Source organism: Ailuropoda melanoleuca, chromosome 8 (genome assembly GCF_002007445.2).
Source record: "Ailuropoda melanoleuca isolate Jingjing chromosome 8, ASM200744v2, whole genome shotgun sequence".
Lineage (NCBI taxonomy): Eukaryota > Metazoa > Chordata > Mammalia > Carnivora > Ursidae > Ailuropoda > Ailuropoda melanoleuca.
Window position 1 is genome coordinate 83131089 of NC_048225.1, and position 27052 is coordinate 83158140.

General features: G+C 39.4%; 1 protein-coding gene across 3 annotated transcripts in view; it reads right to left on the reverse strand.

Annotated features, from left to right (window-relative positions):
• The window catches only part of PLA2G4A (phospholipase A2 group IVA), a 157037-nt gene that overhangs the window by 69335 nt on the left and 60650 nt on the right, over positions 1–27052 (reverse strand). For 2 of the 3 annotated variants that reach the window (XM_011231846.3, XM_002924848.4), the window contains 3 exons: positions 14862–15010; positions 14029–14142; positions 2654–2691 (listed from right to left, as the gene is read on the reverse strand). In XM_011231846.3, coding sequence (XP_011230148.1) covers positions 2654–2691; positions 14029–14142; positions 14862–15010 — 301 coding nt within the window. Of the gene's footprint in view, positions 1–2653; positions 2692–14028; positions 14143–14861; positions 15011–25450; positions 25567–27052 lie in introns of all 3 variants that reach the window. The other variant, XM_034666785.1, reaches the window with a different exon arrangement.

Consider the following 27052-nt stretch of genomic DNA (forward strand, 5'->3'; position numbering starts at 1 on the left):
ACAAGGAGGAAAAGAGAGAGGACTGAATGAGCATTTTTTAAGTCAAGTCTTAGGGTAAACTCTCTGTTGTTATTATTTATTATAATATATTAGGCTGAGTACCTTCTACCATTTTAAGAAACAAAAATCTCACCTGCACTGTTATCTCTGCAAATCCACCTCAATTGTTTCCTTTTCTGCTCTTTAGAGTAACCATTACCTAAGACTTTCTCTTTATTATTCCAATGTATTAATTTATAATTGTACAGTATATATTTATATCTCTAAATGATATATCGGGTCATTTTATGGGTTTTTAATTTTTTTTTTAAAGATTTTATTTATTTATTCGACAGAGATAGAGACAGCCAGCGAGAGAGGGAACACAAGCAGGGGGAGTGGGAGAGGAAGAAGCAGGCTCATAGCAGAGGAGCCTGATGTGGGGCTCGATCCCGTAACGCCGGGATCACGCCCTGAGCCGAAGGCAGACGCTTAACCGCTGTGCCACCCAGGCGCCCCGGGTTTTTAATTTTTTAAATAAATGCTATCAATTGTATGTATTCTGCAATTTCTTCTACATGGAACATTTTGTTTCTGAAATTCACATAAATAGATATATAATAGAAATAATTCAAACATTTTTACTATTACAGAATATTTCCATTATATGATTAGAGTATAATTTATTTATCCATGAACATTGAGGTTGCTTCTAATTTCTGTAAATGATTACAGTTTTACTATGAACATGTAGTGCACATGTGGAAAACTTTTCTATTTTATATTAATATAAAACAATATACGCTTTTTCTAAAGAACATCTCATTACATCATCACAATATGCTTATAATGCACTGTTTTCTTATTTTACAAATGAGTAAAAAAGTTATTAAAAATCTTTCAACTGTTCACATAATTAGTAAGAGGCAGATTTAAAACTAGAAGTTCTTACTCTGGAACTCATGTTCCTTATAATATAATATGCTGATCACTATCTTACATTAAGCACAAGGAGTATGATTTTTTTAAAAAAAATCTATGAACAGAGCAATGAACATGGATGTTTAGAAGATATTAGTATAAACATGTAAAAGAAAATTCAGAATGTTGAGTGATTTTATAAATATAGTAAATATAGTAAGAGAAGTTTGGTTCATTTATTTCCTCTTTCATGTATTATCTTTCTTTTTTTTTTTTTAAGATTTTATTTTTTTGACAGAGAGAGAGTGAGACAGCACAAGCAGGGAGAGCAGCAGAGGGAGAGGGAAAAGCAGGCTCCAGGCAGAGCAGGGAGCCCAATGAGGGGCTCAATTCCAGGACCCTGGGATCATGACCTGAGCCAAAGGCAGACACTTAACCTACTGAGCCACCCAGGCGCCCCTTATGTATTATCTTTAACTCTAATTTTCTTTCTTGATTTTATTTTATACCTAATGGAAGACATTCCATGGAAAGTTGACTTCTTCTTTAAAAAACATTTCCATTTCAGAGTCAAGACAAATGAGCATATAAAAATAGAGTTTGATTAAAGTTCATTATAAACATATAGTAAATTGCTTCTGGGCATATGTATCTTATTTAGCTGAGTTTTTTCCCCTATATTTTTGATAACTATGCTTTGCTAAAGTGAATTTCTTTTATATAATATAGGTCTAATTATAGCAGTGAAGACCATTTCCCATTAAGACAAACAGCATGAACTTCTTGTCAAATAACAAAACTTTTTCTAGTCTCATGTTAATATATACTACTTTTAAGCAAGAATTAACATAATGCAGAATAACACAACTCAGTTACTTGGACTGTCCTTTGATACTTCCTGACATATTTTGAGGGACAGTGGTGATTTATGTAATAATTTACTAAGTTGAATCAATGTGTTATGCAAACCAAAATAAGAGAAAGAAATACCTAACCCAATGTCAATGTATCCATCCACATTCACGTAGCAAATCAGGTGATAGGAGAATGCTACAGTAATATATGTGGTGTTTGGGTAAATTAAATGTATACTAGTTACTTTGGTAAAACCCACTTCAACAGAGAAGTTCAAGGAGACGCAGAGAGTTTTGAGGGAGGTGGGAGGTAGTGAACTCAGCGTGAGATCCAGCTAATTCTCCAGGTAGGCCTGACTCCTCTAAGATGCACCATTTGAAAATAAATAAATGATTTTCCAACAGTTTTTTTGGAGACCGCTTTGAAAGAGCAACATGCTTCATGGAACTTGACTGCTTAGAGTCCTGCTGATCTCCGTGAACAAAACAGTCTCAATTTTCAGTTCTTCATTTTTAGAGTTTCCTGTTATGTTTACTTTCGTGTTTTTGAATATCTACCTGAGTCAACAATTGAAAAGTAGACTTAAATAACTGTATTTGTTCATTTCTATGGGAAATGAACCTTAGAGAGGACTCTCTGAAAGCTCTTATTATTGACCTTGTAAGTCCTAGACTCTATTGTTGAAAGACCAAACTACAGGAAAATTAAAGAAAAATATTAAATTTCTTCTTTCTTAATGCAGTAGTTATTAGGGAAGAGCTAAAGAAAAGTCTAACGTGTTTTTTATGTTCAAAGCTGTCAGAATTATCTCACATTTTTAAAGTTTACCCTTTAACAATTAGAATAAGTCAGTGGATCCCTCACAGTATTTTCCACCTGATGAAATAAATGCACTTACCAAACTTCAAGAGACATTTCCAGAAACATTTCAGTGACCTAGAACAGATGTATTAATCAGATTAGGTCATAAAATGGCTGTGTGTTACATATAATGCAAACAAGGTCAAAACAATTTTTAAGTGCCAGAGTATTTTTAACCTAAAAGAATCCTAAAAATAAAAGTAATGTAGCTTCATGAAGACCCTGCATTATGGATGTATTTAAAAAAAAATACATATATATATACATATATATTTTTTCATGATATAAGTCTTTCATGATATAAGTCTATTTAATCAGCCATTTTAGTAAACATAAGAGTTGCCTCTGCCTAGTTGTTTTCCTCCTTCACTAAAATGAAGTAGTTGAGTTCTACAGTCATGATGCATGAAACCAAAAAATTGCCTGAGCTCTAACAACTATGAAGATGTTGGGCCTATGATTCAGGAACTATCCCTGGGCCAAGAAGCATGGGTGAAAATGCACACAGGTTCATTTGTGACAGGTGTGGGCTGTCATCAACTGGAAACAACACCCATCCACGGTGGCAGCAGGACCAGGGGCCAGCCAGCTATGGTCACCTCAGGAAACATCTACGGATGGGAGGTGGGGCTCAGGTTTTCATTTTTTCAACACTGTGTGAGGCAACCAAGTTTACGGGAGGACCCCGTCCTGCCAATGGGCCAACTGTGGTTTCATGGAAAATATCCACAGAGAAGGGGTATTAAAATGTGTCTTCCCAGAGACTAAACATCTGTTGTATGGAAAGACCTCTCTGTACTACCCTGCCATTAGTTATGAATAATGTAATTTTAGATTGTTATGAGAACCAAATGAGAAAATGTTTTGAAGGTTGTTGCATAATTGTAAAATGGTGCTATTATTTTTCTTATATCAGTTACCATAGAATAGAGTTAGAGTGAACCTGCCCAATACCTTCAGACAGAACAGAACTTAGATATGCCTCTTCAAAGGTGAAGAGGGTGTGTTTGGAAGCAAGACAAAATGCTATAGATTATCAGCTTTGTTTTCTTTTTGGTTTCAGAGGATGGAAAAAAACAAGTTAGATGGAGCTTTCCAAAAGGTTAAAATAAGTTCATGGCTATTACTCAGGACTGCATTCTGTGAGTAAGAAAAAGGTACTGAAATCATCTGTACAAGAATTTGCCTCTTCCACTAAACTGTAAGCTTTATGTTGTATAGATCTCTATTACTAGTTCATTACACAGTGTTTGGTATTCAACACATAATCAATAGATACCCATTGAATTGCTGTGCATGTGTGTGTGTGAGGGGAGAACACGAGGCGATCGGTCCTTGTCAAGAAACATTTCATCGCTGCTAAACATAAAATCATGGGTTGGTCACAAAGCAGTTCCTCTGAAATCCTATGACCTTTATTCATCAAGGCAGCATATCAAATTACTTTGAAGTTAACAAAATAATCAAGAATCCCAATACAAATGGAATTACACATGCCCAGATGAATCAGAGTTCAGTTATAAGTCAAAAAGGCTTATAAACAATTAATGTAACTGCTGTCTGTTCTACTAATGGTAGCCCTGCTCAGACCACACATCCCAACACATCATGTCTGTTCCCTGTTCCTAAATTTCAAACAGAGTCTTTCCCAAAAAAGGGTTGGAAAACTTTATAGCGAATGAAGTTGCTTTGGATATTTAGTGAGAAAAACAAGACATGGGTAAAACATGGTCTGGTTTCTCCCCCCCCCCCAAAATATATGAAAGCTGGTATTAAAATGAGACTAGATTTACTGTTTTCATCTCCAGAGGGCAAAAACACCACAGAAGAATGGAAACTCAAAGAATGACATTACAACTCTTTGTGAAGTTTTCTAACCAATGGAAAGATTCGAAGCTGGAATGGGCTTCCTAGTCCAATGTGCCACGTGATGACAGACTTGAGAAAAAAGATGGCTCCCTGACTGGCAGGTTCCTAAGCAATTTAGATGTTAAGATATTCAATGCCTGGCTCTATCTAATGCCCACTTGTCTTGACAACTTAATAAATAAAAGGAAAATCAACTGTGCTGTGTTCACGGTCATGTTTGTCTTCTCCATAGAATGTTCCTTCTATAGCCACCCATGACACTTCTTGACTAAGACATTCATAATTCTAGACTGACTGATAAGACTTCTGAAATGAAGACGGGATGAGAGAAGGGAAGACACAGGATCTTCCCGCCATGTAGAGTAATACAGAATGTGTTGTGGTGGACTTGTCACATGGCTTGGGATCCTCACTTCCATGTTGCCCAATGGATCACTTACGAACTGGAGGAAATTTTCAACTCTCCCACTTGACGTGCTACGCTCAGACATGCTACGAAGACTGACATTTACAATCTCCCCACACCTTTTAACATGAAACATGTCATTCAGATGCACTAGCCGCAAAAACACGTCTTCCTGTGAGGCATTAAACAAGTATTGTAAATTCCTTCCCACACACCACATCACGGTCTTCCACACTGCTTGCAGTCTCAAAGAAATTTGAAGGAAAGGTGACCGAGTCTCTCTGGCTCCTCCCAACCCCATAACGCCTTGCCAGAAGCCAGACAAATGAGAACTCCACCTCTTCTAGGAATTATAAATGTAAGTAGACTGTACTTATTGAATGTTCTTGTGGAAAACCATAATCTCATCTTTGAATTCCACAGTGAAAAGCAATTTTAGATGCTTACGATGGGAGACGTTCACCTGGGGGGAGAAGGTGAGGACCTAGAGGAGAGAGACTATATAAAGAAGCCATTTTAGATCTAAAAATAATTTATTTTTTTTACAAGATCTTATTTATTTATTTGAGAGAGAGAGCACAGATGGAGAGAGAGAAGCAGACTCCCCACTGAGCAGAAAGCCTGATATGAGACTTGATCCCAGGACCCCAAGATCATGACCTGAGCTGAAGGCAGATGTTTAACCGACCGAGCCACCCAGGCGCCCCCTTAAAAATAATTTTTTAAAGTACCTATCCCGCTAATTTGCTTGCAAACTTTCCAGGGTCACTTCGAAATGATAAAGCTAATGCAACAGGCATAGTGTCTGGCATTAAGGAGGTCATTTAAAATTATTATTACAAAAAGATGCATACAAATGATTTTACACTTGAGAATCTATCCTATTAGAAAAGAGCTCTTCAAATATGCTATGCCTTTTCTTATTAATATACTCCAGCATTTACAACTTTTACTTTCAATAAAACATTACTTTGAATTCTGGTCCCCCCTGAGTCAATGCACTCTTCCCCACCCCCCACCCCCAGGAAAATAAAACAGCAACTGATCACCAGGCAGATTCAATAATCATTTACATCTTTTGAGAGAATAACAGAATATTTTCTGCTTTATCTGTATACACCTGACCCGTACAAGGTAAAAAAATTATATTTAAAAAATAAGGGCCACTTTTATTAAAAATCATGTTTCCATACACTGTAACTATCCAGTGAAGAAGGAAGCAGATGTGGATCTAACATGAGGCAATTCAAGTGTAGAGCAGAAATGAACAATTCTACCAACACAAGCCAGATCACGTCTAGGTAAATTTTGAGTTTAAAATTGAATGATATAATGCTAAAGTCACTTTTTAAAATATATATGATGCTTGTTTTTTAATTGAGATGTGACATTTAATATTATATTAGTTTCAGGTATATAACATAAAAATGAGTTAACATTTTTATATATTACAAAATGACCATCACAGTAAGTCTAGTTCTTAATAAAATAAAATTCTCATTTACTACCAGGAATCATCTAATCCATTCACCCAAGAATTCAGGATAATTGTGTGCTCCCCCCACAAATATCCCAAATGGTCTTAAAAGATTTGAAAGATTAAAAAACACTCTATTTCCCTTACAGTCATGTTCCACTGTATCATGCAGGGTTCCTCCTTACATTTGAGGGTGATCTCTCTCTTTCCTTGATTTAAGGTCCCCTTTCCTTATGTAGACATTGGAAATTCTAAACCAGATTTCCTAGAGCCGTATTACCAAACCAAAATGCTACCTCTTTTCCTCCAAATGGGACTCTCTCAGACTCTAGTTTCTCCTTTTGAACTTAATTTACTTTCATCATTCTTGTGTGAGCACTTCCCAGATTTTCTGTATTTCTCATAAGTGCATTCATTTATCCATTCATCCAAAAATGACTCAAGCACCTAATGCTTATCAGGATAGGTATGCAGGCATAACTAAGCTGAATGTATTCGACTCCTTGATGGAACTTACTTAGGTCCAGTGGAGGATCCAAGGAGACCAGAACATTCTAAAATGCCCTATAATTTACAAGTCATAAATTGTGAAAGCATCCAGAAAGACTCACTTAAGTTTCCATTGCTAGCATCCCCAAATAAAAACGTGTTCTCCCTTAAAGCCAGGAATTGTTTGACCTATGTTTGAACTCTGACCTGCATCCATCTGATGGCATTCACATCCTAGCCAAAGATCCCCCAGACTTCTCATAAAAGAATATAGTCCTCTTGTTTCCCCTCCAAACTCTGCTTCATCGCCTTCACTTAGCTAAACGTAGTCTTAGTCTTCACACATCAACACATAGTTTTCCAAAGAAATCATCCTGACGCTAACTTCACATTCTGAACTCAGCATCAAAACTACCACCTTTTTAAAGCTTTGCCACTCTCTCGTCCGTAGAACTACCCCATTCATTTTCAAGTTTGCAATCATGAATAAGCAACAACCAAAGTAAGCAATCAGTCAGAATCAGATGCCACAGAAGCCATGAGACATGGCTATTTTTAAACAATACCACTAACATCTAAATAAAGATGGCAAATGAAAACACCAGACCGCGTAAACTTGAGAGGCTGCCTTCCCCTCAAGGTATTGGCCAAAACAAACTAATTTCATCTAGAGAATAAAGAAGTGTAATCTTTCTCTACCGTACTTCAAAACCTCAGCATTTTTAAAGATTCTCTTAAAGTGGGCTACTCTGTTTACACAAAACACAGCAAATTCTGAACATGTTATATCTTTCCACTTTAAAATGGGATTCTGCAACCCACAGCAGCACGTGATATATTCAGTAGTGGGTGACTGGAGCATTTTTGAACTGTGTTAAATGATCACTAAAGTAAATGATCACTAAACTTACAGGCTCTACATATATATATATACACACATATGTATATATATTCATTTTGGCAAGTTCAAATAAGTTTAATAGGTAAGTCAGTTTCATGAAGCACACGACAGATAGTTAAATCTGGCCAGTGATAATGAGACTATCTAATATTTATTTAGTGCTTACTGGACCAGGCACTGTTCTAAAACTTTCCACGTATTAATTAATTTAACCCTAACCACAACCTTAAGAGGTAGGTACTATATACAGCCCTGTTTCACAGATGAGGATGCACGGCAAAGAGAAAAAAACAAAACAAAACAAAAGTAACGTGTTTAACATCACATGGGCAGTAAGTAGCAGAATCATGATTCCAACACAGGCAGCGGCTGGCTGACGCTGAGCCTGGGGTCAGTAACAGCAGGTCCTGCCCATTTCTTTCAAATGACAACTCTGATGTTCCGTCGCTCTGTGACTCCAATAAACACAGCCTAACCCTAAATGCCCCGAGAAACAAAACGAAACGAAACAAAACAAAAATGTGGACCCACCCCTAAGACTGGCTTTCTCTTAAAAATAACAAATAATAATAAACAACAAAAAAAGTTCAAAAATCGAGTGACTGAGTCTTGGGAAGAGCCGGATCCCCTGTAACTTCGCACCCTGCTACTCCAGCCGCTCCTCACTGTCTCCAGCGATCATTCCATTCGGCTCTGGCAGACCCGGGAAAGCTGGGGCTGTACCTACGTAGCTCAGTCACCCTGCACTCTTCATACTTGTCCCTGGCCACAGAAGTCTGCGAAAGCTGCGTCAACCTTCTTGTTTTCACTAGGAAACACTCTCTGTCTCTTTACCTACTAACCGGCTGCTTACTGACACATCTCAGGAAGAAGCCAAATCCTGTTTGCTCGAAATTCCCCATTACCTGGTCAAAAAGCTTCTATAACTCACTGCTGTTGGTAAAGAAACATCCAAATTCTAACATCTCAAATTTGACCCCTGTGTACCTCTTCTTCCTTTATGCACCAGTGCTCCGCTCCCATCACACTGGTCTAGACACTGTTTCCTGAACATACTTGTCCTTCCGAGTCCAGCGACTATGAGCAAAGGCTCAGGATGGTCCCTTCACCAGAACGGCCTTCTACCCCGTTCGTGATCCAACCACATCCTTTCTTTAAGGACAAGCCTAAACTATTGATATCCACTGTAATTTGCTGAAACCCTACCCCCCTTCACCTCCCCATCCTCATCTCCTACCACAATCCCTACTACTCTGTGTGTGTTCCAGCCATAGTCTCTTCAGGGCTGTTACTCAGCACACCAGGCAAAGTTCCATTGCAGGACTTTTCTACTCAGAGTAACTTCTGCCCCCCCCCGCCCCAATATCATCAGAGATGCTCTTAGCCACATTTTTGGAACCGCATTTGCAAACCCCTTCACATACATAGATAAACACCTCTTTCCTCCTTCCCTGGTTTATTTAGCGCGTACTGTTATCACTACCTAACACAAGTGACTTTTACTTATTTATTTTGCTTGTTGTCTCTCTTACTAAGTAGAATGTAAGTTCCATGAGAGGAGGGATTCTTCTTTTGTCCACTGCTGAATAGATAGTGCCTAAAGACTGTCTGCCACACAGTACGTGTTTAATAGTTATCTGTGAAATGAATGAATGAATAATTCCTTCTTATAACTCGCATTGTATATATTATCTACACTATTTATTTGGCACTTAAAATGATACTATATAAATACTAAACTCTAATGATATGCTAAAGTGTTTAGGGGTGAAGCATAGTGTCTGTAATTTTTTTTTAAGATTTTGTTTATTTAGAGAAAAAATGCACAAGCGGTGGGAGCGGCAGAGGGAAACAGAGAATCTCAAGCAGACTCCCTGCTGAGCGTACAGCCCTAATTTACCCAACAGAGTAAGTAAATTAATGAATAGATGCCTCACGACACTGCTTATTGTATTACTTATCAGTTTACACGTGAATGTCTATTCCTTTCCAAACGGAGTATTAGTTCCTGGAAAATGAACTTTTTGTAGTTTTCTTAACATTTAGCAAAGTATTAGCTGCAAGATTTAAGCTGCTCAAATTCTCATATTAAAAAATAGTCTACTGGACGCCTGGGAGGCTCATTTGGTTAAGTGTCTGCCTTTGGCTCGGATCATGATCCCAGGGTCCTGGGATGGAGCCCTGCATGGGGCTCCTTGCTCAGCGGGCTCAGCGGGGAGTCTGGTCTCCCTCTGCTCCTCCCCCTGCTCACGCTCGCGTTCTCTCTCTCTCTTTCTCTCTCTCTCAGATAAATAAAATCTTTAAAAAAATAATCTAATAGGTCAGTATTTTAAAATCACATGATAAAGATTTTTTTTTTTTTGGCATCCCTGGGTGGACACAAAATGAAAGATTTTTATTATTGCATTATTATTGTTTTGTTTCCATATCTGTCAAATAGAAAGAATCAAAAATTCTTGAATGAAAACGGTCATATAAAAAAAGGTATTCTTTCTAGATCACAGAACTTATAAATTAGAAAGGATCTTAGAAATCAGGTAATCAAAACTTCTATTATGGAGATGAAGAAAATAAGACAAAGAAAGAGTGACAAATCAAACATTCTAGAGGGAGATTAGTGACCAAGACAAAATGAGAGAATAGATCTCCCAATTCCCTGAGTGGGTAGTGCAAACCCGTGGGAATCTGGCAATCTCCATTTGGAGACTCCCGTTCTTTCTCTAGCTGGCTGCTGGCCACAGAAATCACTCTATGTTGACTCAGTATTGACTTTTGGATGACAAAATTTTGAAGAAGTTTCTGTTAATAATGTCTTGGCTGGAAACCTGTGTTCTCTCTTTGCCAAATCCAAGTGTTTTTTTTTACTGTTTCAAACTGCTATAAAAGAATTGTTTAAAAACATCTTTTCCCACATTATTCCCTCCCAGTCTGTTCTCTCTTACTTCAGTGAACACTGTGGAAAGAGGCCCACGCTCCTCTGAAAGATGGGGTGCAGAGGTGAGGCGAGGCTGGAAAGCGTGCATAGGGCGCGCCACGTGATCGGGGGAATGCCAGGGGTTCTCCACGCAGCCGTATGCATTTACCTTTCTCCCCTCTACCATCACAGGTCACCAACGCAAACAATTGTCCTTTAGATACAAACTTCAAAGGACTCTTAAGAACAGAGTGATGAAGAAAAGCTGTTTGGCCAACTGTTTTCTCAGGCGCACTAAAGAAACTAATTATGTAAGCTACTTTAAATTCAGGAATGTAGAAAGTCTTTTTTAGAGCCCGGAGGTTACACAGCTAACCATAGGAAATGACAGGAGGAGAGGAAATGCATGCTTCCCTGCAATACCTTCTCCCATAATCAGACTGAAGAGGGGGGAAAACACTTTGGAAAAGCCGATCCATGCTTACAAAGGTCTCAACAAACGTGTATTGAGAACCAGTCCTAGAGACACGTCTTACGAAGGTTGCGGGATGTTAGCCTCTGACCATCTCTAAACTTTACCCCACCGTGCATCGACATGTACCTGCGCTGCCTTGTGACTTGCCAGGCCCCAACTTGCTTTCTTCTTTTAAGACTCCATGCCTTTCCATTTATATAATGCTTAATATGTGTGGATACATCCACGTGCATACACTAGTGATATATATTTCTAAAACCAAGCATCATTATATATTTAATATGTAATAAACTATATACTTAATAAATACATAAACTAAGCAACACATTATATTTTATATAATACTACATAAAAGTATAATTATGTATGGATGCATCCATGTGCGTACAGTATTTTTTTAGGATTTATTTATTAATTTTAGAGAGAGAGAGCGGGGAGGAGCAGATGGAGAGGGAGAGAGAAACCTTAGCAGTCTCTGCGTAAAGACCAACTGTGCATACACAGGAATTGTGTATGTATTGATACGTATTTCTATAACTGAGGATTATTATATATTTTTTTTGGTAAGATTTTATTTATTTATTTGAGAGAGAGAAAGAGAGAGAGAGCATGAGCAGGGGCAGAGGCAGAAGCAGAAGCAGACTTCCCACTAAGCAGGGAGCTCAAAGCGGGGTTCAATCCCAGGACCCCGGGATCGTGACCTGAACTGCAGGCAGATGCTTAACCGACTGAGCCATCCAGGCACCGCCCATATATTTCATATATAATAAAGTTTATACCTAATAAATATATAAACTAAGTAACATATAATCTATCTTATATAATATACTATATAAAAGTATAATTGAATAATTACATCTAAATGTATTTAAAATATATGTATATGTAATAAAATTATACTATATATTATTATATGGATATATTATATATAAGAAAAATTAAGTCATTTAATCATAAATGAGTTATCATAAACTCTCCTATGAGATATTATCTCCATTTTACAAATGAGTAAATCAAGGCATGGAAGAGCTAAGTGATTTTGCCAGGATGAAACAGATAATAGGACAGAGCTGGTATTTAAACACCAGATAACCCAGCTTCCAAGGCACTAACCACTATGTTCACTGTTCAACCCAGTCAAAGTCACCTACTCATACTCAGCGCTCGCAGGCTTCCTCTGACAACAGTCTGTCTTTTATCTGTCTTCCTACCACACATTCCTGATTGATGCTTATCTCACCGTAGGGTGGTTTCACTTCTCACATGTTTCTGTCTCCTCTGCCCACTTCCTATCCCACCCCCTACCTCACCTCTACCCCACACAGAGGTAACTGAGGGAAGAGCCTTCTGTGTCTTGTTCTTCTTTATCTTCCTTGCACGAAGCACCGTGGCTGGTACACAGTGGACTTCAACGAATGTTGGCAAGAGGGATGAATGCAAGAACTTTAACAAAAAAGTCAACAGAACCATGGGCAGTGTATCCCTTGGCATTGGAGTAAGACATCCATCTAGAAGACACGCGTCCTGGAGCAGCTGGAGGAGTCAGCAGGGCGTGTGGGGCTGGAGTGTCCTCAAGGCACCCGGGCTGCCCAGCTTGTATGAACTGGTCAGGCAGCCCTTTGGGCTTAAGTTGGTTTCTAGCTAGGTATATATTCATTCGGTAAATATAAACTATGTACTTACTCTGTAATTAGGCATGCATAACCAGTATTCCTGACCTATAGGATTTTAGTTGAGGGGGAGAGGAAGGGAGATGAGAAATCAAACAATTTAAATGACTCAGTCTCAGTGAATACCACAGGTAATTTACCTTAGGGCTTCAGAGAAGGAGGAGGTCACTTGGGATAGTAACAGAAAAGAGGTGAGAGTTAAGGAAAAGGCAGGTTTGGGTGAAGACAGCAGTCTGAAGTCATTCCAAGGACGAGCAAAAACACAGAGACTCTTCCAACGAGAAATGAATACATGAACCAGCCTTGTGGATACTGGTTCATCAGTTGTTCACATTTCTCACTGGAAATTTCTAAATTAGTTTCTTATAAAATTCAAAATCCAGTGTTTGCTCTGTATTAATAATCTTTCTAGGGCTTTGTGATTCCTAAATTATTGAAATTTCAGAAATGCAGCAAACCTAGCAATGTAAAGAAAACAAAATCCCAAGACCGTTTCTGCTGACCTTTCCCTGCTGCAGCCCTAATTATTTGAGGATTATTTGAGACAGAAATATCCCTCCACAGAGGCTTAATTTATTGCTAAACATGTCATTTTGGAACAGTCTGGATGTTCCAACAGTTTTCTTAAAAAAAAAAAAAAAGTATTTATTTGAGAGAGAAAGCAAGCAAGTGTGCTGTGGGGGGGAGAGGCAGAGGGAGTGAGAGAGAGAGAATCCCAAGCAGACTCCCCGCTGAGTGAGAAGCCTGATGTGGGTCTTGATCCCATGACCCTGAGATCATGACCTGAGCCCCGAAATCAAGAGTCAGACGCTTAACTGACTGAGCCAGCCAGGTGCCCCCCAACAGTATTCTTTTTGAGTTCACTCACTCATTCTCACTCTCTCTCTCTCTCTGCCATTCCTCTCAGATTTTCATCTTCCTTTATCCTCCCAAAAGTTTTGTTTGGCCTCCTGGGTGGGGGGGGGGCGTCCAAAGCCACTGTCTCACTTAGAGCAACAACAGAGGTGAATGTCTCTGTATCATTCAGTGTACTACTCCAATCAAAGCTTATAAATATCAGAACAATAAAACGGTTTGGACCAAAAGTAAAAGGGAACACAAAATTTTCCCTTTAAAAAATAAACATTCAAACAAACAAATAAATAAGATTCCAGAATAAATAGATTTTTATCTGACATAAGGCTGAAAAGTAATCCTGTTGTGTCACTTACTTGGTTGAAAATAAAAGGAACCTCTTTCTTCTCTCCCACTTTCATAGAGGAAATGGGGAACGTTGCTGTCCCTAGAGTTTCATCCATGACATAATTGGCATCCATTAACGTGACCTGTAGAGATTAAAAAGTAGGGTACAGGAATACAATTTCTCTTGGATCTTTGGAAATTATATCTAAAATTTCCACCGCACTTAAAAAATACAAGTTCTCAAATGATATTTAATAGTCATGTGAGGCCCTCAATGTCAAACTGGTTATAATACTTTATCTTTTCTTCCTGACACATTTGCTACTAAGACAATCATTAACTTTTTCTTCTTCCTGATTGACTTAGTCATTATCATGTTTTCAAAAATGGAACCTTACCCCCACCCCCACAGGGGAAATGCTATTTTGGAGTATGAGAAATAAATTAATGTAGAAAATCCATGTAACCATTCTGGGAAAGATCTATTTTAACTTATTTTCAGGTTAATTATTTTCAGTTAGAAAAGTAACGTTAATAAAATTAACTTATTTTAAAGTCAGAATCCATTGATGATATTGTTTTTCTGTTGTACTTGGACCCTCCTCTTTGTAACAGAAAATATGTTTTCTCCAAAGCACACCAGGAGGATAAGAGATTCTTCCCAGCCCTACCTAACTCTTGCGTTTGCCACTGGGCACTCACATCACTTGATGTGCACCACCTGGAGCCCAGTGCTGCAGGCTGCACAGCTGGCCCCCAGTTACACCTGCCCGGGGAGAAAGAGGGCACGAAAGGGACAAGCTCAAACACCAAGTTCAACATGAATGGTGACCATCTAACGGTCCGCAAATGAGTCACTGACCTCCAAAACATTTTCCTGGTTAGGATCCAAAATAAACTCGAAGGTCTCATTCCACACAGGGTTTATGTCATTATTGAAGTGTCTTGTTCTCTTCCTGCTGTCAGGGGTGGAGGAGATGAAAAGTTCCACGTACGGGTCTGGAGTGTCAACTGTAGACAGGAAACACAAGCGAGAAGGATGCAAAAATGTGATTCATAATTCCTAATTTGTTTTTATTAATATGTGTTGTCAGATTATTTTTAATGAATCTGCAGGAGCATATTTAAAAGGTCCAAAATAACATACTCTATAATGGAAGAACATCATAGGTTAGATACTTCTTACATATGATGTTCCTGCCCATCGTAACAGTCCTGTGAGAAGGAATCGTTTATGAGGTGCTTTACTCAGAATTCTTCTATCCACCTAAAGGACATGTTCAGTCAACACCTCAGGGGAACTGCTAAATGAGAACAATCTCACCCAGCTAACTACAGTGTAACCTTCACCCCAGGACGATGATGGTGACAAGATCACGGGGTTCAGGATCATGGTGCTTGTCTACATTAGAAAAATGATCCAAATTACTTTATTTGCCAAACAAAATAATGAAAGTCAGTATGAGATAAATGCTGTTTTTAGTTATAAGGTTGCCTTGTATAGCTGTACATGTTGTACACTGAACAACTCTTAGGGGCTGGCATTTATATTAGTGATCAACGTATATTTCTGTGTTTATTATAGCAGTATTCAATCAGATGGAAGTGAGTTTCTCAAGGAAGTGACAGCTTTTTCTTTTGTAAAGGCCTGCTGGAGTCAGGGCATGGTGTGGCTGCCATTTTAAATAGAAAGAAACAGTGGCAAATAAAGGAACTATTTAAATTTCTTCCCATTATTTACACACAGAGCAACAAGGCAACTGACACTAAGCAGTGGAAACACGCATCACTCCCTCCTCAGTGGTTCCATTGACTCCTTCACCATCCTACAACATTGCACACGCTGTATTTTATGGATGTAATTATACATTTATCTGTCTTTTCCTACAAGACTCAACAACTTGAGGGCAGCAATCAAGTCTTACTCATTTTTATCTCTTCAGAACCTAACAACTATCACAATACTTAAAAATCTCCTAACTTAAGGACTCCACTTCGCTCTTTAACACATCCTTTCCCATGTAATCATTGTAGTTCGTAACCATAAAAACCAACAGCTGAGTAATGACTGCTAGGATCTCTGTTAAGCACTTCACACACATCAGTCCGGTTCAAATCCCCCAAAGGCACTACAAGGTAAATGCTCTGTTTTAGTGTTGAGGCAACAGGAGCCCAGAGATGTTGAGCAATCTGTCTAATATCATCCAGTTAGTAAGTCTCAGAGGAAGATCTGGCTGCAGCAATCATGCTTTTAATGACATCACGCTCCTTAATGCTAAAGACAAGATCATAAGGTAGGCATTGCTATCAAAAGAGGAGCTGGATTTAGAGATAGGGAAAAGGTGGGGAAAGGACAGAAGGAGCAGGTAAGGCGGGGGCGGGGAGGAAGAGAGGGAGACAGGGAGGAATGTGAGGGGTGAGGCCGGGAGAGGGAGGGAGAGAGAGAGGTGGTGCAGAGATCCACACAGAAAGATATAAAAATTGAAAACAAAGGAAAAGCAAAAATAATAGTTCTCAAATGATTGCTTTTCAAAGAAAAAAATTTTTAAAAATATACTTCACCTTTCAACAATAGTTATGGCCAAACAATTAAACCAACACCCTTCACTTAATTTTTAAACACTGCTCATAGTTCTATGTGGTGATCACATTTTTTTAAGTGTGCCTTTTTATTGTAAAGTGGAAAGATCTGCAAACGAGATATATGCATTTGGAATTGTCTTTTATTTAATTTTCTCACTTGGACTTAATGCATCATTGGTCAAGGACAGCTGAGTCTCAACAGAGTACAACAGAAATGCCTAGGGTTCTGGTTAAAAACGCAGACCTTTGACCCTCGTCCCCTAAGACCTAGAGCTGCAGATGGCTGAGGACTCAGGATTTTTTTTTTTTTAAATGCTTTTTTTTTTTTTAAGATTTTATTTATTTGACAGAGATAGAGACAGCCAGCGAGAGAGGGAACAGAAGCAGGGGGAGTGGGAGAGGAAGAAGCAGGCTCATGGCGGAGGAGCCTGACGTGGGGCTCGATCCCAGAACACCGGGATCACACCCTGAGCCGAAGGCAGACACTTAACCGCTGTGCCACCCAGGCGCCCCAGGACTCAGGATTCTTAAACAAACATTCTAGCTGACACAGGTAGGTCACCTCTTGTTCACGCTTTTGATACCCTGTTTTAGAGAAAAGGAAATAGGCAGTTATTGGAATTTTATTTATTTATTATTTATTTTTACAGAGCTGTAACTGGCATACAATATTGCGTGAGTGTAAGGCACCCAATGTGTTGGTCTGATACACTTACATATTGCAATTTCTAACCCAATGCTTCTATCTCTTGAGAGGACCATGGAAGACAAACTAGAAAACACAAAAGACTGAGGAGGAAGCAAGGCAAGGGGAAATGGGCCAAAGAGAAGGGCGTGCTACAAGGCGACTCTTCCCACCTCCTCAACCAGCAGACGCTCCTTTTCCTTACCCGTGTTTCTGCCATGGAGCCAGAGCTCAGGACTGCAAGTCAGAAATAAAACGACATATTTAGAACAGCAGGTGGAAGAAGATCATCAAGAAAAATATCTTTCCTCTTTTGGGTAGAAGGCAGCACATGGTTTAAAGGAAGATTCAACTGGGATTTCACATTAAATGTACAAAACTGTAGCCTTCTTCATCCCACAGCCTAATTCTCTTTTCCATCTGTTTCCCCGAAACACAAGAAAACCCAAAACCAAGCAAAAAAACCAATCTAGAAAACAAGAAGTGTCTGGGAGGAGGAGGCAGGCAAACCGTAAACATCACTCATTCATTCGACAAACATTTGGGTGCCTGCTCTGTGCCAGGAGCTACCTGTCAAGAAGCAGTTCGGCTTTAACAGGCAGCTGAACACGACACTGCAGATCTGAACGATGGAAGTGAGTCAAATGCTAACAGCCTAATTTTAGAGGCAGGAGTAAATGGGAGACAAGCAGATACACTACGCCAGTGACTAGTAACTCAGTCACTCAGATTATTACACAGAAATAAAGTCAAATCGTAGGTGGAGAAATTGCCTTTGAGGCTTGGTCTTCATTTGAATCTGAGGAGAAGAGGGAGAGGTGTTCTCAGGCCAAAAAAGAAGGAGAAAGCAGAAAGTTAATTTCCTGGGAGAAACGACGTGGGAAAAGACCACAGCAAACTGAGGGAGCGTAAGTCAATCAGGGAGATAAGCATCTTCTAAGCTATTCTGGATGCCCTGTCCCGATCATATGCTTTAGCGAATTCTAACTTTGACAAAATGATAAAGAAAAGAGCTTACAACAAGACGCCAACACTACACTTTTGTATTAAAACATCAACACAGACTTGTGTGTGTGTGTGAGCAAAGCAATAGAAGTTTATTAAGTGAAGATTCAGAAAAAGCTCCCAAGAGTGAGAGGGGTCCCTACAGGGTTGCCACTGAGGCCTTTAGGATTGGTCTTTTATAGAAAGCTAACCAGGGAACTTAAATCCTTTTCACATCTCTAATGATACCATCATGGAGCAAGGACTAGTCATAACACCTTCAATGGCTTACTTCCTTTTTAGGGTCTGGTTACTCTTTGTTGGTCACAGGTGATTATCATAAAAAAGACACCCACCCCACATGCCTAGGGCAGGGTGGTCTGGTTTGTCCCCTTATCTCTGGTTTCCCCACACCTCCACACTTTTAGGGATTTCTCTGAGCCTGATCAACCTAGCCCCCTATCTATGTCTCCCTGCCTAGCCCCACCTGTCCCTTACTCATTCCTCCCCCGGAATAGTAACCCTAACCGCCGCGAGGGAATGGGACAATGACCACTCTGGCTGCTTCCTGCTGAAATGGGGTGGTGGGCTGTGTGGCAGAATCTATCCAGGGGTCAGTCCAGGGGCCTGAGGATAGCTCCAGGGGGGTCATGACGGGCAGCAAACGGTACATGTATCAGCACATGCAAAAGGATGAACATAAAACAAGTATTAGGTTCCAAATTATGATCGCATCCCTTAGATAAGATCTCCAATTATCAATTTTGTCAAATCAATGGATAGCTTGATCGGACAGACGTTTTTTAAAAGCAAATTAGAAACCTGTTCAACTGTCACCTTGGATTCTTCTTTTCACTTTTAAATACAACCAAGATTCTACAACTCCGGTCAAGAGCGGTAGCTGTGTGAGCTTCTCCCCTTGGGTCATGAGCAAGAGACCTCAATGTTCAGATGCCAAAGGGTGCGGGGCAATGGAAGACCATGGACAGCTGCAAACCCTGATACCTCAAAGGGCATCACGGCTGATGTTTGCAAGCTGAGAAACATCTGTAGCAGTGGCAGCCGCTGCAGGATGGAAAGGGTTTTAGGACACGAGCTTAAAACCGGATGACAATAATCACATAGCTCACTTTCTCTGCATCATCTATAATCTTCATTGGCTTCGGAAAGGGAAAGAAAGCTTTGTGGAAGCTTTGAAAAGGGAAAGCAGTCCATTTTGACAGCAAAGCTAAGCCCAGGGCTTTAGAGATACACAGCAAGGGAGGAAGAAAAAGGCAAATGCAGGAAAAGAACTGTTCAGGGTTTTTTCTCCTGTCTACTTATTTCAGGGTTTTGTGAATTCGTGCCTATAGGGTAACTGGATATTGAATCACTGATTCGGCTTCACCTTGATTTGTTCCAGCCAAACAGGTGGTAAAGCAAAGAAGCAATGTGTGGGCAAAGGCGTTGTAAAACCTCTCATAAACTTTAGTAGTTTAAGGAGTGCCTACCTAAATTAATAACAGGCCCACCTGTCATTTCAGCTTTGTCTGAGCAAAATATTATGTGATTCATGGTAGGGGCTAATGGCAGCTTCTATTCTAAGTTCTATTTTAAATGTCCTCCATTTGCTTTCTCATATCCACTTTGCTCAGCCACTTAAACCCTCTGCTTTAAATAAGGATGACCTATAACCTGTTACAATTCTTGTAATAAACAGCAACAACAACGACAAAAATCCCCAAAGGAATAGCTCTCCCCAATTCATAGTCAAAACGTCACTTTCCAAATAGCTATTACTGCTGATGGCGAACTTAAAGTGGGTTTTTCAAAATGCATTCCTCTAAAATATCTTCACAGAATCATGGGGAGTGTCAAAAATGCAAACACCTTGCATCTTTGGTCAGAGCACAGGCTTAGAAATCTGCATTTTTAACAACTTGACCAGGTGATTCTTAAGTACACAAGTTTGAAAAAACATGGTTTAAAGGATATATTCTTAGAATCGACTAAACAACGATATAAATAACACCCACAGAAAAGTAGAAACATTTTGGCATTGAGAAGTCAACAGGCTTACTGGCCTGTCATGGAGTTATTCTGCCCATAGACTAAATTAAGCACAATCCAGTAATTCACTTCCATTTCTTTCCAGCCATTAAAGACATTTCCAAGTGGCCACATGAAAACAAATCCAAGAATAAAGTACATGGGGTGTGTTAGTTGGCAATCTATATAAGGTGACAGACTGATATTTCGTTTCCGTCCCCACCAAAATAGGAATACCATAGTAAGGCCAAAAATTAAATAATAATTTGTTGAAATAAATGCCTCTGAATATTGTCCTCAAATGTCATCCCCCCTTTGAAATATTTGTGATTTCGTGATAATGCTAATTACATGGAGAACTTAAAGCTTTTGACTTAAAGGTTTAAAAACGTAAAGGGTTTGTGGTGGCCAACCTTTTCACATTCCCTGTTCTACGACACTGGCCGAGTGGCTGGCCAGGAAAGGGATTGTTACCCTCATGATACATGTCCAAATTTCAACAGCAGTTCAGTTCTTTTTTTAATGTACAGTATTTGTTGAAGGATAATACATGGGCTTAAGAGTTAGGAGACCATAGCTGTAGTCTGTTGAGTTTTCAGATTGAGTTCTAGAACATTACCAGCGGTCTGGAAGCCTCCCTCAACTCCCTCCAGAAGGGTGACTACTACCCGCCTTCTATCACCAGAGAATATTTTTACCTGCTTTTCATCTTCATATAAATAGAATCAATAGCACGATATGTACTACTGGGTTTGGCTTCTTTTGTTCACCATGAAGTTTGTGAGATCCATCCACACTGACATGCGTAATGTGCTCATTATTATCAATGTAAATTGTTCCACTGTATAAATGAATATTCCATAAAATTTGTATCCATTTCACTGTTAGCGGACACTTGGATTGTTTCCAGTTTGGGATATTACCAACGGTGCTGCCATGAACATCCTTGGACATGGCTTTTGTGGCATACGTGTTTGCATACATATGTACGTTTCTGCTGCAAGATTCCTACGAATGGGATTACATAGGTATGAAATTGTTACGCCATGGTACACACCCCTGATGTTAACAGTCACATGGCAGCACAACCTTCCAATACTTAATGTTGTCAGTCTTATAATTTTAAACATGGGGGGGTGTATAATGGTATCTCAGTGTGGATTTATTTCACACATCTTTGATGTTTATGAGCTTGAGTATTTATACATATGTTTTTATTGGTCAATTGGATATTCTCTTGAGTGAAGGGCATACTCAAATCCTTTGTCCATTTTTTTTTTCTGCTGGGTTGCCTGTTTTTTATATTGATTTATGGAGTACTTTACATATGAGTCCTGGATATGAGTCCTTGACAGACATACATATATTGCAAATATATTTTACTAACTTAGGGTTTATCTTTTCACTACTTTAATGAAGTCTTTTGATCAAAATAAATGCCTAACTTTAATGTAGTCCAGTGTGTCCATTTATTTTGTTATAATTCATACTTTTTGTCTTTAAGAAAACTTCAGTTATTCCAGTGTCATAAAATAGTTTGTACTAATATCTTCAAAAATCTCATTTGTTTTACTTTTTAGATCTAAAATCCAATTACTAGAATTACTTTTTTAATAAAGTTTTTTTTTAAAGACTTTATTTATTTGTCAGAGAGAGAAAGAGAGGGAGAGAGCATGCGAGCACCAGCAGGCAGAGCAGAAGGCAGAGGCAGAGGGAGAAGCAGGTTCCCCACTGAGCAAGGAGCCTGATGCAGGACTCGATCCCAGGACCCCAGGATCATGGCCTGAGCTGAAGGCAGACGCTTAACTGACTAAGCCAGCCAGGCACCCCTAGAATTAATTTCTGTGTATGGTGTGCGTGTGTGGGGTATTATGATTATTTTACATATTTTTAACCAATGGTGTCAGCATCATTTACTGGAAATACCACCTTTATTTTTTTAAAGATCTTATTTACCTATTTGAGAGAAAGGGAGAGAGAGATCATGAGCAGGAAGAGGGACAGAGGCAGAGGGAGAAGCAGGCTCCCTGCCAAGCAGGGAACCCAAAGCGGGGCTGGATCCCAGAACCCCGGGATCATGACCTGAGCCAAAGGCAGACGCTTAACCGACTGAGCCACCCAGGCACCCTGAAATACCACCTTTAATCCTTGCATTGCAATATAACTTTTGTACTAATCAAGTGGTCATATAAATGCAAGTCTGTTTCTGGACTTTTACTGGTCTACCAGTCCGTTAGTCTATTCATTGAAACTCACACTAATGCCACAGTCTTAATTATCATATGTTGTAATAAATCTTGATGTCAGGTAGTATAAATCCTCTTTCTTCAACTTCTTCATGGTTATTTGCTCAGACATTTTATTTTAACAATTTAAAGATGTCATTCTATTATCTTGTGGTTTCTATGTCTTCTATTGAGGAATCCACTCTCAGTCTTTGCTTTTTTGAATGTCTTTTTTCCCCCCTCTGGATGCCTTTAGAATTTTTTTTTTCTCTTTAGTTTCCAGCAATTTTATCGCAATATGCCTAGGATTGGTGTTCTTTGTATTTACCCTCGGGTTCATAACACACACACACTTTCTCCTTCTCAGTGCTTTTTTTTTTTTTTAAACCATGCCCTAGATATTCCTCATGTTTTTATTCTATCGTTTATTTCCCTTTTTGTTCTCTGTGTTTCAGTCTGGATATTTTCTACTAACCTATTCAGTTAATTAATTCCCCCTCTTCAACTGCATCTAAACTACAATTACATCCATCTACTGAGTTTTTAATTTTACTTACTGTGTTTTTAGTTGTAATTTTGCCATTTGATTCTTTCTTATATATCTGGTTCCCTGGTAAAATTCTCCATCTTGTCACCTATTTTCTTGAACATGTGAATCTCAGTTATTTTAAATATTATGTGGCGATCTATTTATTTGTCTTGATCTTGTTCTTGGTACACCTGGCAGTTCTCGGCTGAATGCCAGACCTTTTTATGAAAACTTCCGAGGCAGCTAGATCTCCCTCCACAGAGGGCCTGTCTTATCTCCTAGCAGGTGGTGAGAATAGAATGCATCCCCTCAATTTAATCCCAAATCTCAAATCTGACGTTGACTCAAACCTTTGTAAGGGTCAGCCTACCTCTTGTTCATTCCCACTGTGTTGTAGGCTTACATTCGGCAGCTCTGATCTCCAATATTTTTTTTTCTCTCTTAGCATCGTGAGGCTGCCAATATCTCTGCTTCATTTTGGGGGGATTTTATGTTTGCTTCTCAGCCTATTGCCCTGCACAGATTAAGACTCTGGCCAGTGCACAGGGTGAAGGCACGGTCTTTCAGCTTCTCTAGGCTTCCCTTCTCTCAGAGATCCTGCCCCTCACATTCTAACTGGCTGAGTTCTGAAATGCAGTTTTGGTGTCCCCATGTCCTCCGAGGTTGCCAAATCTCCTCACTGCTTGGGTACTTCCCACACCCCTGTTTCCCTGTTACCCTCCAAACCCACCTAGATCCAGCAGTGGATGGAGAGGGAAATGGCTTGCAGAATCCTGGGCCTACTTCAGTGAATCCTCTTCTCCGGGATATTGGTCCTTCAAATCCCGGTTGGCTCAGTGGCTTTTCAATCCTTCAGACATTTTTAAAATTAATCTGTGCTTTCTAAGTTGCACTTAGGAAAAACGACTACTCTGTTGTTAGTTACTTCAGCAGAGCCCTATGACCACCGAGTCATTAGCGTGACCAAACATTTACTAATCCCTATTCCTCTTATTTCCACTCTTCACGTGACTGTCCAGAAATTTACTGCATTTCTCAAGTCACCTACTCTATATCCACTACTCCTCATCTGAGGACACAACTCAGACTCATACTTCACTGAGAAAACGAAAGGAGAAGAGTAGATGTACTCATTCAATTTCCCTTCCACATACCTCACAACCGTAAAGCTATATTTATAATTAGAAAATGTATTTATTCATACTTAAGTTCCTCCTTCAGGTCTTAGAAGAAAAAGTCTCCATACCCTCTTCTCTCAATTTCATACTATTCTACCTCTTCTATTTCTCGTTCATCCCTTGCCCCAAATTAATCTGTAAATATTTGCTTTGCCTTGGCCACATCTTCTCAACCTGTAAACAAATATTCATCAATAAAAAAATTAACAAAATTTCATTAATTTTGCCAATTCCTCAAGATCTTTCCTATCCTTGGGAAAGAGTTTAGAAAAGTAAATGTAGTCCATACGGGTTGCACCTGGGTGCTGCAGTCAGATAAGCGTCCGACTCTTAGTTTCAGCTGAGGTCATGATCTCAAGATCCTGAGACTGACTCCCACATCAGGCTCTGCGCTCAGCGGGGAGTCTGCTTGAGATTCTCTCTCTCCCTCTCCCTCTACCTGTCCTGCTATGCTCTCGTTCTCTCTCTCAAATAAATAAATAAATAAATCTTCTTTAAAAATGTAGTCTATACTTACTGCTTCTAATCCCATCATCTTGTAAAATTCCAACCTATTGTGCTCCACCTTGTTCTATCACATAATCAGCAATTCTCTCTATTGTAACTTTTTTCTCAGCTTTATTGAGATATGAGGTGTACAACATGATAATCTGATACACACATTGCCAAGTGATTATCACAGTAGGGTTAGTTAGCACCTCTATCATCTCATATAAATACCACTTCTTTTGGTGATGAAAACATGGATGATCTACTTTCGTAGCAACTTCCAAATACATAATACAGTAGTGATGACTATACTCACCATGCTCTAATTAGATCTCTAGAACTTGCTCATCTTACAACTGGAAGTTTGTATCCTTCGACTGACATCACTTTATTCCCTCCTCCCACTCCCCCAGCTCCTGGCAACCATCATGCCCTTATCATAGCTTCAATATAGAACTCAAAGAACTTTCTCTCAATGCAATACTCTTTGTGCAAATAAAAGATATCATTATTTGTGATTTCCTACCTCGTTCTGTAAATGTTCCCTCAGTATATCTTTCTCTAACATTTCCCCCCTCAGCTCACCACTAACTTGTGGGCTTTCATGTCACATCTCTTACAAATCCTTCAAAAGAGTCCTTCAAGATGAAGTGACCCCCTTTAAAAAAATGAACCCTCATGTAGTCAAAACCAACTTGTAAAGGAATATCCATTCTTTACATAGTCTTAACAAGCACACTCAATATGTACCCCTCAGATCACGTGGCACACTTGAATCCTGCAGTTTGATTAATCTCAAGTCCTTTAAAGCTGATCGTCTTCAAGGTGAAATGGCAGTCATGATGCATCCATTCACTCCCTCAAGGCTGCAAGGAGGGGGTGGTATAAACACAACAAATATGAGATTCTTGATCACACGTCCATATATATCCTACTGCTGAGTAATACATTTTTAAAGGTTTCCATCTTTATTTAGCCATTCTGCATCAATTCTGGAAGCCCTCTAATCCTCTCCTGGCTCTAGTTTACACATAAATAGGACTTTCTCCCTGATCTACATCTCTGAGCCCCTCTCTACTCTGAGATTTTGAATCTGTTTTGAATGCCTTGAAAATACCTCAAACTCAACATGTACAAAACAGATTTATTTTCTTTCCATCTTTTTTCCTTACCTGCAAGACAAAAGAAAAACAAAGCAAAACAAAACAAAACCCTGAAAGTAAAAACTTGTTATTTTCCCTGACTTTCCTATTTTACTCCAGGGAGCCATCACTCCCAGGCATCGGAGCTGGAAACACGAGATCTGTTCTCTTTTCCTCTAACAGCCCGTGTATCCGATCTGTCTCACCTATTCCACCTCTCATGTGGCTATCACTCCAGCTTCCTCAAGCCCAGAGTACCACCGCCCCAGTTCAACTAAGCAATACCTCTCACCTGGACTCTTCACATAATCTCATAGTCGCTTATTTTCCCCACATTCAAACCGCTCTTTGTAATGCCTCCACTACAAAGCCACGATTGTCTTTGTGAAACACACTTTTGCCCTTCACTGAGTAGGACTGGGAGGGCCAGCCTAAGTGTGGTGAGAAAGGGCTGCAGGCCCCCCCACTAGACCCCAGGTTCTCCTTCCAGTCAGTGACCCTCCACTACACACAGCAGCACCACCCTCACGAGTCAACAGTTAGGCCCTGTGGCATCTCTGGAATCCACACATTTTGAACATTCCATACAGTCACCCTGATGGCGGAAGCATCTGTTCTGAGTAAGAAAACATGGCTTCTCTTTTACTTGTGCATATCCTTATGCTTTCTTTTGACATTTTAGCCGATAACTAAACATTATTAAGTTGTGTCCTTGTCCTAAGAATTTTCAAGGGTCCAAATGCTGTACACATAAAGGATGAGTGGAATGAGAAGTTGTCTCTATTTTTCCCTTATCCTGTTCACACATCCCTCGTCAACTGGTTGTTCTGTTTTCTTATCAGGTAAAATTGGCCACTATGAAGCATGTTCCCTAGAGGCCACATCTCTATACATCCGCATAAAATAAAAATAATTTCACATCAACCTTCAACTTGCTGATTTAGGTTTTATTATTCCCATCATGTAGGTGAGGAAGCAGGGACTCAGAGGCATTTAATAAGTTAAGCAAGATCATTCAGAGACCAGATTTTAACCTAGTCTTTCTGAAACCAAATTCCTTGCCCTTTCAAATATACCAACACTAATTATAACTCTTACCTGTTTTTGCCTCTATTAAACTGTAAGCTACATGATGGCAGGAACCACATCCTTTCTATTCACTACTATGTCTAAGAGTCTAGCATAATGTCTGAAACATTTTAGGAACATA